Source organism: Tamandua tetradactyla, chromosome 24 (genome assembly GCF_023851605.1).
Source record: "Tamandua tetradactyla isolate mTamTet1 chromosome 24, mTamTet1.pri, whole genome shotgun sequence".
Lineage (NCBI taxonomy): Eukaryota > Metazoa > Chordata > Mammalia > Pilosa > Myrmecophagidae > Tamandua > Tamandua tetradactyla.
In genome coordinates this window covers 22,983,789-22,997,744 of record NC_135350.1, presented here as the reverse complement: position 1 = coordinate 22,997,744, position 13,956 = coordinate 22,983,789, and the positions used below count along the sequence as shown (strand labels likewise).

Here is a 13,956-nt window from a genome sequence, read left to right as displayed (position 1 = left end):
TTAGAAAGCCCTTGCTTCTTTCCTCTTAATCTTTCTTCACAGGTTCTAAATTGTAACCATATCATTTTCCTTCTCTTCCGCCTTCCTATTTGTTTCCTTCTTCCACTTCTTTTTCCTCTGAACTGTTTCTTAGTTTGTCCATCTTCCCTTCCGGTGGAATTCTGACCTGTATAAAAGCATATTCTGCCCTGAAGGTTTTTAACTGTAAACTATGTTTTGTTTTTTTTTTATTGCAGTCTAGTATCATGCTTGGTAATAATAAAGCACAATTTTACTGATTCAATTCTCAAAAAAACAAATACCCTTAACTTAAAAAAATAAATATTACATTGCTGGCTCAGGGTAGAATAAAATCTGAGATTGCACACATACATCATAAAGTTTTACCAGTAAATTATAAGAAGTTGTATGAAATTCAAAGAGATTGTAATTTTCTCTGATAGCTATATGCTGCTTTTCTTTTGCCACATTTTAGTTATTTGCTTAAAGACTCGTGAGTTGGAATATATTATTTCATTTCGCTTTCCTGTGAATTAAATGCAAAAGTTCCCTCTCCTGTGTATCCAAATGTGAAAATAAAATTATTTTCTTGTAGGGAGGGTCACGGTGGCTCAGCAGGCAGGAATGTTTGCCTGCGGTGCCAGAGGACCTGGGTTCGATTCCCGGTGCCTGCCCATGTAAAAAAAACAAAACAAAAAAACAAAAAAAAATTATTTTCTTGTCCATCACACCTGCCACAATTATTCCATGTTCATAAAAAAGGGAGGAAAAGAGGACCCTGCAATGTAATATACTTGAGGCTCTTTATAAGATTTCCCCTCGTTATTAAATAGAAAAACTCCTCTAAAGAAAGGGTTTTCCTGTGTTACAAATTTCACTGTGCTATACATTCTATGATATCTCCGCAGTTACATCTCATTAGTTACATCTCGTCACTATTTTTAAAAGCTTGGTTGGTGGTGTTGTTTCTTACACCCCGCCCCCCGCCATAAACTTATACATAATTGAATACCAAGGTGTGAGTTATTTCTCTTCATATATGTATCCTGAAATTTGTCTGATTGTATCAACTGGAGTCTCAGTACAAAGAATCAGGCTTGATCACTTGTTGAATTTGAATGCAATTAATCGGTGCACTCCAGAAAAACACTGCAGTTCAGGTATAAAACATGAATTTGAAATTTTCAGGATCTTCCTTAGTGTTCTTTCAGTACAGAGCCAATCAAACCAGAGTTGCTGGTTGGGCTATATCAGAAAATATACTGCCCTCAATATGTAATTTACAGGTTTCCTTTTAGTTATAATTAACACCTCCATTAATATCTACTGGGCTCATTAGTGAATTTAGCATATTCTTTACTGGAAGGGGTACTTTATTATGTGAAATAAAGAAACAATGAACCCATAATAAAATATCAAGCCATCCGTTTGTATTAAAAACAAACTGAATGATAAAGACATCATTTAAAACTAACATTTTTCTTCAAATATAAATTGAAATGTTTATAATGGCTGACCCAAACTACAGGTATCATTTTTCTAATTTAGAAACAAGAAAAATAGTATTGCCAACCAAAAATAAACTATAAATAATGTCAATTTCTTTGGAATAGGAATCTTTAGGGACAGTTTGATCAAGGAAGGTCTAGACATATTCCAGACAGCTTATCTTTTCCTTAACTGTCCACATTCAAATATATATTCAGAAACCAATAATATTATAAGTACATGAAGATATAGAAAATAAAAGCAATCACATGTATATATGAAATATTTAAAAATTTCTTCTTTATAGCAAAAAGGAAAATATTTTTTCTAAATTGTTCCCTTTTATCAGAATGATAACAGTTGGGGGAAATTAATGTTTTTAGCTCTCTGAAAACACAACCCAGAAAGTTTAGCAAACTCCTTTTTTTTACCCTCTATATCATATAAAACTCTTTTACCCTATATACTATATAAAAGTTTTCTGAAAAAAATCTAATTTTTATGTCTAACAGAAGCTATATACCACACAAAATATTTATCTTCCTATAAAAAGTAACAGAATAAAAATAAAGCAAAGACTTCATGTTTTCTAGGAACAAAATTGCTATAGTATAGAGAGAAAAGTGACCATTCTCTTTAGGTTCAGTGGTCCTCAAACTTCAACGTGTATCAGAACCACTTAGGACATGATAAAACACACACTATGGGGCCTTATGCCAGAGAATCTGATTCAGTGGGCTATCAGAATTTTTACATTTTAATAAGTTTCCAAGTGACAATGATGATGCTACTCTGGGGATCACACTTTGAGAATTTAGTGACTTACTCAACCACTGTGGCAATCTTAGGATACCCTATCTAATCTTTCCCAATGAATATCCTGTGTTCACTTGAGCCAATGAGTGTCTCTACTGACAAACAATGTCACCTCTTAAACTTATCAAAGCTCTTATTTACAGTATCACATAAGAACATTTTCATCGCCACTACATGGCACATCACTTTTTAGAGCATCACAATCTTCAAGATGTTTAATATATGAAAATAAAAACATTTGTATTTTTGTATCCTAAGTCCTTAGCACACAGATTCAACAGTAAAAGATGATTAAGGTATTCAAAGACCAACTGGCAGCTAGGACTTTTGATTTGGTGCTATAAAAAACAAAGTGGGCGCAAGACAGCAGGTCTACATCCTCACCACTTACCTGTGACTGGTGCATCTATATCCAGCAAGTTTTTTTCCTGTCGAAGAATTGAAGCCCCCTCTGTTATTATTCTCAATGCAACACTCTCTTCCAGCCTGCCCTCCTTCATGAGATGTGCCTTCAAGATATCCACTCGAGGTTTCCCATCATTATCAAACACTTCCTTTGCTGTAAGCCGGTGACTTGGAGGAAAAGGGACAGCTGAAAGAGAAAAAGCCAAGGTATTACATTAGCCAAAACTGAACAACAAAAGATTCACTCAATAGTAACCACCAAATATCTGTTCTAATCACTATTCCTAATAGCTTATTTTAAAAGTTTCCACATATTCTGATCAAGGACTACGGAGAATTAAAAGACTCCCTTCTTCCTTTGATTCTAGATATAATGATTGCTGAAAGGAAATTTACAGTTCTTATCCATTCAGTACCTATGTCTTGAATGGAGAATTTCTCGATTTGAGTTAAAGAAAAAAGAGGGAGATATCATTTCTGTTTAGGCAATAATCAATTCAGCTAAAAAAAAATTCCTTTAAATGCAACCATTGCTTACTGGGAGAAGTTGGTCTCCTCTAGAAAATAGGCTCCTCTATTGGGATAAAAAGAATGGGAAAAGGTGTCCCCAACCAGATTTGCTTCTCCAACTAGAGTCTCGTCGCTGAGTTAACTGATTGACCCTCTGCTTAAGAACAAAGCAGGACTCTAAGGGCAAAAAGGCAAAAAAACATATTGAATACTAAATAGGGAATCAGGATTTGTATGTAAGTTGGTGTGTGTGCACATGCATTGTAGGGATATCTTGAACAGTGAGAGTACAGTGTGATATACTTAGAAAAATGATACAAACTTCACTTATTGCTCAGATTTAGAACTAACCCCAGTCTCCTCCACTCACCCCGTGCCTTCTTAACACCCCTTTCTTGTAACGCTACTGTTGTTTTTCACATCTGTGAACACAATTCCCTCATCCAGCCACGAGATTTTCACTAAACTTTTACTATGTGCCAGGACATCCAAAGCTCAATGGTCAGAGATGGCATCATGAAAGTTAAATTTCTGATAAGACAGATGATAAGCCAATTGAGCAAAGGAATTATTTCAACTTAACATTAGAGTTCACTCATTGTGCAAAAGCACAGATCTATCTGAGAAACATATGGCAGCAAGAAGTATACATAGTTTCATGTAACTGTGGTCTGCTGCATGCATATGCCATGTGCATAAGTGCATTTCTGCATGATGGTTCCTCTCTTAGGAAGAAGATTTGATGTTAAGATGTTAAAGAATAAACCTGGCCCTCTTTTCTCCTATAAAAAAGCAAAATTTATGGTAGACCAATGCTAAAAAAAAATGCTGGTTAGTCTAATAGCATAAATTTGTTATCCTAGTGAAACTACAACTATGTAAGAGAAAAGAAAAATCAAGAAATGATCCTGTACTGGTAAATAAAGTGTAATTTTCCAGTAAATTCTATCATATCTACTTAACTATGCTGCCAAAATGAAGTGGTACTCTCTGAATGAGCATGAGGCCTCCTGGGGTCAGACAAACTAGGACCAAATCTTGGCACCGCACATTTTCCTGCTATGTGATCTTAGGCAAGTTAAATAACCTCTTTTGACCCCAACTATCCTCACCTGTAAAATGGGGATTATAGCTATTGAGGATTGTTATAATAACTTAAGTAAACCTTAATAGTAGTAGCTAACACTCATGGAATAACACTCCAGCCAGGCCTTATATGGATAATAAAGTCAGATGCAACAGTCAAGCTGTAAGATGAATAAGACTTATGTACATGTATTTATACATAAACTATTTAGTCCCTATAACTTAACTGTGGGGGAGAAACTTGAGGCTCAAACATAAAGAGCACCTTGTTCAAGATCATTACCTAATGATTTGTATGTAGAACCACTGAGTTTCACCCCAGGCAGTATGATGCCTAGAATACCTGTGTTAACAACTACCGTGTAAGCTGCTTCCCAGAAAGTATTTAAGATGGGGCTTAGTAATTAGTGATGAGCAAACCGCTTTTTGGAACTTAAATTCTAAGGAATACTGAGATGCTTCTTAAAAAGACCTTAAAAAATTATTTTAGGAAGTATATAGTTAAATAGAACTATGATAAAAAAGGAAGATACAAAATAAAAAAACACTAAATATATAACACAAAAGCATAGTGTAGAATAAAAGACAACAAATAAGGATTAATTTAGGAGGAGAAAAAAGGAGGAAATCAAGTAATCAAACCTGAGGGTTCATTTCGTTTCTTTCCCCACCCCATCCTCCTTTTCAATGCCCAAATTTCTTCACCTGGCTCTTTAGATATGTTTTGAAATGAGAAAATATCTTACCTAGTAACTTCAAAATCCCATGAGTCAAGATATTGTTTGGGGTATGCATAGGGGGAACTTTAAGAGGACACTTGGGATAGGGCCAAGAGCTGATTTTTAAGAGTAATTTCACAAGGTGCAAGTTGGACAATCATGAAGGTTGAAGCAGCACTGCAAAACTGTCAGATAGGAATCGTGCTGAGAAGGGAAGGAGGGTGATTTACTTTCAGATAGACAGAAAGCAGTGGGTTCCTGCCAACCACATTTACTGATATTAACCCTGAGACAGAGCAAAGGATTAAACCCATGTATTAAAAGGTGAGAGGCAAAGAGAAGGCACCCAGAGAAGCTCCACCATCATGAATCAAAACGTTCTCCAAGTCCCTAGACTCATCCAAGGCTAAAATCACTGCAATAGCTCCTTCCTTTGCTGCAGATCTTTCGCCTTCCAGTAACTGCTAATTCTAAAGTAACTGGCTAAGGTAGAACCACCTGCTTTCAGATATTGGCATTAGTTCCAAATAAACAGGGGTAGGGAAGGTGAGAATAGAGACCAATCAGAGGGCTCTATATCCAATTGTATGTTAGGAACACTGATGAGATGGGGCTCTCTACCGGTTAAACAGATGGCAAGGCCTGCAGGGAACCAAGATAGCAGCAATGATGCCAAAAACCAGACAGGAGATGTTGTCAGCCAGAAAGAAGTTTTCTGGGATAAAAATAAGTAGGCTAATATTTGTGTATTGTGTGTATCTTTTGGCTTCATTAAAAAAAAAAAAATAGCAGCCCTACAAAGGTCACATGTATTTGCTTTCTCCGCTCACCTAGAGTCCACACAGAGACCTATGGCAAATATGGAACAAAACTTATGCAACTCCAAAATTCCAGTGTACTCAGAAACATTTCTTTCACTAACTCATTGCAAAAATGGCTATGCTTGGCGTAGTGAAATTGAATTCTCCTTTCCTTCCTTGGCTTTGATTATTATAGTATGTGCTTTCAATTATCCATGCTCGGGCCATGGCTGGAGGCGTTAAGTTTGTGCACGCTACTAAAAATTTAGAAACTGTTGACATTTAGGCTAACTCTTTCCAAAACTATTCTCATTATTACCTGTAAATGTAGAATATCCTGTTATAAGATTTTTTGGAAAGATCTTAAAAATAGATAGAAACCTTCTCAATCTTCCTCTACTTCCCAACTAGCATTCACATCTTTTTTTTTTAAACTAATAATAATGGAAAGTAATCGCAACTAAAAGAATAAAATACCTAGGAATAAATTTAACTAAAGAGACAAAAAACCTATATAAAGAAAACTACAAAAAACTGTTAAAAGAAATCACAGAAGACCTAAATAGATGGAAGGGCATACCGTGTTCATGGATTGGAAGACTAAATATAGTTAAGATGTCAATCCTACCTAAATTGATTTACAGATTCAATGCAATACCAATCAAAATCCCAACAACTTATTTTTCAGAAATAGAAAAACCAATAAGCAAATTTATCTGGAAAGGCAGGGTGCCCCGAATTGCTAAAAACATCTTGAGGAAAAAAAACGAAGCTGGAGGTCTCGCGCTGCCTGACTTTAAGGCATATTATGAAGCCACAGTGGTCAAAACAGCATGGTATTGGCATAAAGATAGATATATCGACCAATGGAATCGAATAGAGTGCTCAGATATAGACCCTCTCATCTATGGACATTTGATCTTTGATAAGGCAGTCAAGCCAACTCACCTGGGACAGAGCAGTCTTTTCAATAAATGGTGCCTAGAGAACTGGATATCCATATGCAAAAGAATGAAAAAAGACCCATCTCTCACACCCTATACAAAAGTTAACTCAAAATGGATCAAAGATCTAAACATTAGGTCTAAGACCATAAAACAGATAGAGGAAAATGTTGGGAGATATCTTATGGATCTTACAACTGGAGGTGGTTTTATGGACCTTAAACCTAAAGCAAGAACACTAAAGAAGGAAATAAATAAATGGGAGCTCCTCAAAATTAAACACTTTTGTGCATCAGAGAACTTCATCAAGAAAGTAGAAAGACAGCCTACACAATGGGAGACAATATTTGGAAACGACATATCAGATAAAGGTCTAGTATCCAGAATTTATAAAGAGATTATTCAACTCAACAACAAAAAGACAGCCAACCCAATTACAAAATGGGAAAAAGACTTAAACAGACACCTACCAGAAGAAGAAATACGGATGGCCAAGAGGCACATGAAGAGATGCTCAATGTCCCTGGCCATTAGAGAAATGCAAATCAAAACCACAATGAGATATCATCTCACACCCACCAGAATGGCCATTATCAACAAAACAGAAAATGACAAGTGCTGGAGAGGATGCGGAGAAAGAGGCACACTTATCCACTGTTGGTGGGAATGTCAAAGGGTGCAACCACTGTGGAAGGCAGTTTGGCGGTTCCTCAAAAAGCTGAATATAGAATTGCCATACGACCCAGCAATACCATTGCTGGGTATCTACTCAAAGGACTTAAGGGCAAAGACACAAACGGACATTTGCACACCAATGTTTATAGCAGCATTATTTACAGTTGCAAAGAGATGGAAACAGCCAAAATCTCCATCAACAGAAGAGTGGCTAAACAAACTGTGGTATATACATACGATGGAATATTATGCAGCTTTAAGACAAGATAAACTTATGAACCATGTAATAACATGGATGGACCTAGAGAATATTATGCTGAGTGAATCCAGCCAAAAACTAAAGGACAAATACTGTATGGTCCCACTGATGTGAACGGACATTCGAGAATAAACTTGAAATATGTCATTGGTAACAGAGTTCAGCAGGAGTTAGAAACAGGGTAAGACAATGGGTAATTGAAGCTGAAGGGATACAGACTGTGCAACAGGACTAGATACAAAAACTCAAAAATGGACAGCACAATAATACCTAATTGTAAAGTAATCATGTTAAAATACTGAATGAAGCTGCATCTGAGCTATAGGGTTTTTTTTGTTTTTGTTTGCTTGTTGGTTGGTTTGTTGTTGTTGTTTTTTACTATTACTACTACTTTTATTTCTTTTCTTTATATTAACATTTTATATCTTTTTCTGTTGTGTTGCTAGTTCCTCTAAACCGATGCAAATGTACTAAGAAACAATGATCATGCATCTATGTGATGATGTTAAGAATTACTGAGTGCATATGTAGAATGGTATGATTTCTAAATGTTGTGTTAATTTCTTTTTTTTTTCTTTCCGTTAATAAAAAAAATAAAAAAATAAAAAAAAAAAATAATGGAAAGCAGCTAAAATTTGGGACATGTAAGCCCCTGATAGATTCCTAAAACAAAACTTCACAGGAGGTTCAAGAGGTGAACAACAAACTGTACTGGGATTGTGTCCCTATATCCCTGACTGGGGAAAGTGGGTAGAAAGAGATTTCCAATGCACAAGAATACAATATTCTTTCTTTTCTATTTCTTGTTGCCTGCAGAATGTTCATCTATCTGACAAGGAAAAATGTGACTAGTCTGGGAATCAAAATCACATGCATCCTATATTGGCAATTATAAAACAATTACTGACACCACTGTCAATTATATATTCATCAGTAGAGAAACACATTCAAAGTCAGAAAAGCTCAGAAGTTAGAGCCAACCCCAGCCATCAGTTCTGGCTGGTAAAGGGGACCATACCCCAGAAAGATCCAGAAGTCCCCTCCTGAATTTGGGGCTATGTCAATATTAAACAAGCAGTATATATCTTATATCATTCTGGGGCAGATTCGGCTATCTAGAATTACTGTTCTTCAAATCTGAGCCTCTTCAGCCAGCACTGAAGTTATTTTGACTACTTTGTAGGAAATTTTTGAGCGTCATTGTCACGGTAACATTTTTATCAGCAGGAGTAGCAGGATTCCTGCTGCCTGAGCTCTTCCTGTAGTATCTTATGAATGCTGAAAAGAGAGAATCAAAGTCTCAGCGAATTAAGACATTTAATAGTGTGATTTTTTTTAAGCCCTTATTTTACCAAAATTTTTTTTCCCTCAAACAAAATGGCCCCTGGAAACTCAAGTATGTCCCAAAGACAAAGGGGAACAAGACAGGCATGCTTGTCTTTCTTGGTGGCTGCTAAGGCATACTCACAAAATTCACAAAATCCTGGGGCTTTCTAGGGAAAAGTTAGAAAACTCCCTATCTAGACACATCCCTGCCCCCCTCATATTAAGAGGAAACTGAAGTCCAGACAGAATAAGTGAATTGTCCAAGGTCACAGGGCTAGTCAGTGACAAAACCAACACCTACATTTAGGGTCCTGATTTCTATCCCACACTTGATCCTCTTGACCTGTGCTACTGACTAGCCACACACGGCTGTTGAGCACTTGAAGAGTGGCTAATCCAAACTGAGATTGCTATAAATCTACAATGCACACTGGATTTAGAATATTCGATACAAAGTTTTTAAAGGATTCTAGGTTATTATTAATGTGAGTCCAAACTGAGATCCACTAACCTGCAACATAAGTTTGAAAAACAAACAGGTACTTTCATTTTTCACCCAAATGTGCTCCACAACAATTAACTACAGCAGATGCAATATCTTTGCAAGTCCAGACATGTTTATTTCATCCCTCTCTGTAATTAGAACATGTACAGGAAGAGCTCTTGTCCCATATTTCATGTAGCTAATGTCTGCACAAGGGCTGTCAAAGATACTTATGCCAGCACATGTTAAGAGAACAGCTTAACTTAAAACACATTTTGGCCTGACCTCCCTTAGATTGGCACTCTAACTATTCCCCTGTGGACATCTGTATATGTCACAAACCTCAGCAATCAATCAATTGATCAATCATCATGTACCTATGTAGCACCTACTATGCATTGTATTCCATGCTAGCCAGTGAGGAGAGCCAGGGAAAAGTGGAAGATAGAAACAAACACAACCAGACCCATCATAATTATTAGTGATACAATTATTAGGGGTATAATCATTAGTTTTCGCTTGAGATACCTGGCCAAGAGTTAAACAGCAAAACTGAAGAACACATTTAAAGAAAATGTAAGCAGGAAGGAAAGCATCTTTATCTACCCTACGGATACTTTCCTGCAGACCCTTTGTAAAGTATGTAATTAACATCTAATTTTTGTGGTGATTGTAACAGACAAGGTTCTGTTCTGAAGGTAATGAAAAATAGAACATACTAATTGTAAAATACAATATGCCAACTAAAATACAAAAAGCAACTCCCAACATCAGCCATTACAAGAGGTGATAACTAATTCTCCTGAACAAATAATGACGGGAGATGGAAAAAGAAGTATAATGACTTTTCACTAATTTTACTTGTGTCCTAATATTGAACAATTAGGTTTAATTTAGATTCTCCTGTGTTTTAAAAAATTCCATCCATATGGGGTGCATGTTACCTATTCGCATAATGTCTATATGCAAACATATACAAAACATGCCTGAGAGATATAGCTAAAAATTAAACACAGATAGACTTCAAGAGGTTCTATAAGAACATTTTCTTAAGGTTCTTACTTATATTACTCCTGTGGACAGGTATTACCTGTTTAAGGTCCCTAGCTTTTATTATAGCTATTAATGCCTGTCAAATTAAAATAGGCTTGCCCATCTCTAATGTGGTTAAATATTAATCTTATAAACAGAAACATCCAGTCCCACTTAGGCTAAAAAAAAAAAAAAAAAGTGATTCTTCAAAGCAGATCTATAAACAAAACAATTTATTAGTTTACTGGTGCTGCTTTTCCTACTGCTATGATGACCTCTTCCAACTTTAACAGGGACTTCTTTATCACTCCCCAGATCCTACCATACAGATACTGAACCTTAAAATGCATTCAATTACTGGACACAGTATGTGCTCTGACCATTTCACTAGCCTACTGAATGCCTCATTTAATCTTCCTGAAGTATTTTACTTGCACAGTGGTATTTCATATAAATCACAAAGTGTCCATAAAAGGGTATTAGGTATTCTCAAACCATTTATTTAAATAAGCAATTTTCATTTTTTCCTTACAGAATATATATCATATACAGTATTTTTTAACCTAAATCTGATATGTCCTATAGTCAATGTTTAAATAAAGGTAAGACATTAATGCATAGAATTATTGTACCAACCACAAGTGACTAATAATTAATTAGTGAAGATGAGTATCTGACCCATGCAGGGTTACTTTATTATCTGAATTTCAAAAGATGTTCTTTTAATTATGTTTATGTGTAGCTACTTCTCATCCTCTGGCCACCAAGAATTCTAGAGTATAAGGATTCAAGGACACAAACACGTGTGATAGTTCACACCTCCCTCCATATGCTATCTTATAGAGTTATAAAACAAGTCTACTTTTATGTTTTGATATTTTGGTCAGTTTACTTAATTGCTGGAGAAATTGCCAAAGGCTTGCAATAATGATTCAACATGAAAGATTATTTGACAAAATTTGTTTCAAAAGCTTCAAAGTATTTCAGCATAATCAAAAAGCTCAAATAAAACCTGATTTTTTTTGTTAAAATTAAAAAGTTAAACACACAAGCACATGAGGGCCATGTCAATATTATTTTATATATGTGATAAAAACAAATTTGCCTTAACTGGTTTTTAAACACATAACATTAAATATTTAGAATACACTAGAACCTTTAGTTAAATATTAAATGTTTTAATTTAAATATTTTAATCACATTAAAATTTTTTTAATTTTGAAAATACAATTGAAGAGTACTATAGTATAAGGATCTAATATGCAGGGGTTTTTTTATGATAAAAAATGTAGTCAACAATATTTGATTATACTAGGAGGAAACCCAGCTATACTAGCTGAAATGATCACAGTAGTATTTTCAGCCAATGGTATTTATATAAATCTCTAACATAGCAAATATACAATAATGCATAAAATTCTGCTCACTAGGATATATTTAAGCATTTTGTTTCTTTTTTTCGGGGAGGGCTGTTGAACATTTTCTCTTTTTTTCTGGAGAAATGTGTTATAAGAGATTAAAATCAAGAAAAAAAAAAACAAGGGTAGACACTTTAAGACATGTTGAATTTATTTCCCAAGTGAGCAAGTCCCTTTGAACATGATAATTACCCCTTAGAAATGGAGAGTGCTCAGGGATTCTAAAACTTTCTTTAACTCAAAATATACCGTACTATTCAAAAATACCTCAACCCTATGGTCTAAGAAATGAAGTATAACAAAGGTTGATATTGATTAGAAATCATTTAATAAATATAAACTTCTTGGAGACCTCTGCATTTAAATTAACAACCTTTCACAATATATTTGCTTTCTTAGTCTGCAATCATAAATTCATCAGTTGATATGGAGAGATCTATCTGTCCCCTTACAAAAACGGTAGATAATCTTGCATCTTCTATGCAAACACTTCCACCCACTGCCCCCATTTCCTGTAGTTAAAACAAAGAAGGCAGGGTCTTAATAAAATGACAAGTCTATATCCCAAATGAGACTAAATAACGTAAGCAATTTAAGGACGTACTACGTTAGTACTTTTACATATAAAATATAATCATTAAAAAAAAATTAAGTATGGCATATAGCACCTCTGTGCACCAAAGTAAATAAAAAATCGAAACATTTTGCCTCAGTGTCATCCCTCTAGAGAGTTGAGGGCAGGAGACTAAACTCCCAGGTTTGCATTTAATTCTCTGGTGCTGTAGCTCTCTACTCCCTACTCTCCACAGGCCCCATAGCAGCTTACAGTGAAACGTTAGGCCCTGAGGGCCTCACTCCAAGTTTCAGCATTGCCCAACACTGCAAGCTTCACTTTGATAGCCAGTTGTGCTCATGTCCATTTTCTCTGAACCACCTCCACTCAACTGAGTAAGACAAAAGCATACAAGAGGTTTCAAGTCTCAGCAGCTCAAATTTATACTCCCCAAATCATAGTCTTTGTACATTTACCTAAAAATTGGGATGTTTTAATGAATATCACCTACAATGGTATCCCCTTAAACTTCATTTTAATTCATAATAAATGACTCTTTCATTTATTTTCAAGTTCATCTGTCCTTCAAATCAAACCTGTATTGATTGCAGAAATGCCTGCAATTCTTAATCTATTAATGGAAAGTGGATAATTTCATAATATAGCTGCAACAATGGCATCCCCTTCCTCCAAAAACACAAATTTTCCCCCATATGTATGGCATAATTTCTATATAAAATGAATTCTCAAATAACTAAAGAAACAGATTGCTGAAATTATAAGGCCGATTGCAAATTTACAGGTAACACCAAATATAACACTAACCAATAAGTCAATCATCAAAACCCTCAAAACACCAGAATATTTAAGTAGAAAGATAAATGATCAACTTCCACTGAGTGCCCAGTCCAGTGCCCTGGCATTTTATAGATATTCAATAAACATTTTTCGAATGAATGAAAAACATGAATAGATTTCTGTTCTCCCTGCTCACTCTCAATTTAGGTAAAATCATTATGGTACTAGAAGTAGTCTAAGAAGAAGGAATAAAAAAAAATGGCTTTGCTCAGATCTAAAAGTAAGTAATTATAGAATGGACAGTCAACAGCAAAAATAACTCAGAAACCGAAACCTTCATTTAGTAAATGCCTCTTAAAGTGTCGATTACAGGAAAGCAACTATGGATGCCAGGTGGTGGGGTGGAAGTGGGAGGCTTGCTCCCAAGATGAAAAACGCAAAATTTAACAACAGACAGAAAATCAAAAAGGGAATGGGAAAAAAGAAATACTGCAAGAGTTCTGAAATTCTAATATTCTTAAGTTCATAAAGTACTATTCTATTGAGTTACAGAAAGCAGTTCAAATATTTCCTTTAAATAGAACATCATTTTCCTAATTTATAAGAGTGCTATTAGAGTACATTATTGAAGGATTCAATTAAA

The 13,956-nt window shown here is 35.2% G+C and overlaps 1 protein-coding gene across 4 annotated transcripts in view; it reads right to left on the bottom strand.

Annotated features, from left to right (window-relative positions):
- PPP3CA (protein phosphatase 3 catalytic subunit alpha) overlaps positions 1–13,956 on the bottom strand; it is a 350,999-nt gene that overhangs the window by 186,364 nt on the left and 150,679 nt on the right. For all 4 annotated transcript variants that reach the window (XM_077142684.1, XM_077142685.1, XM_077142686.1 and 1 more), the window contains exon 2: positions 2,696–2,896. In XM_077142684.1, the coding sequence (XP_076998799.1) occupies positions 2,696–2,896 (201 nt within the window). The remainder of the gene's footprint in view (positions 1–2,695; positions 2,897–13,956) is intronic.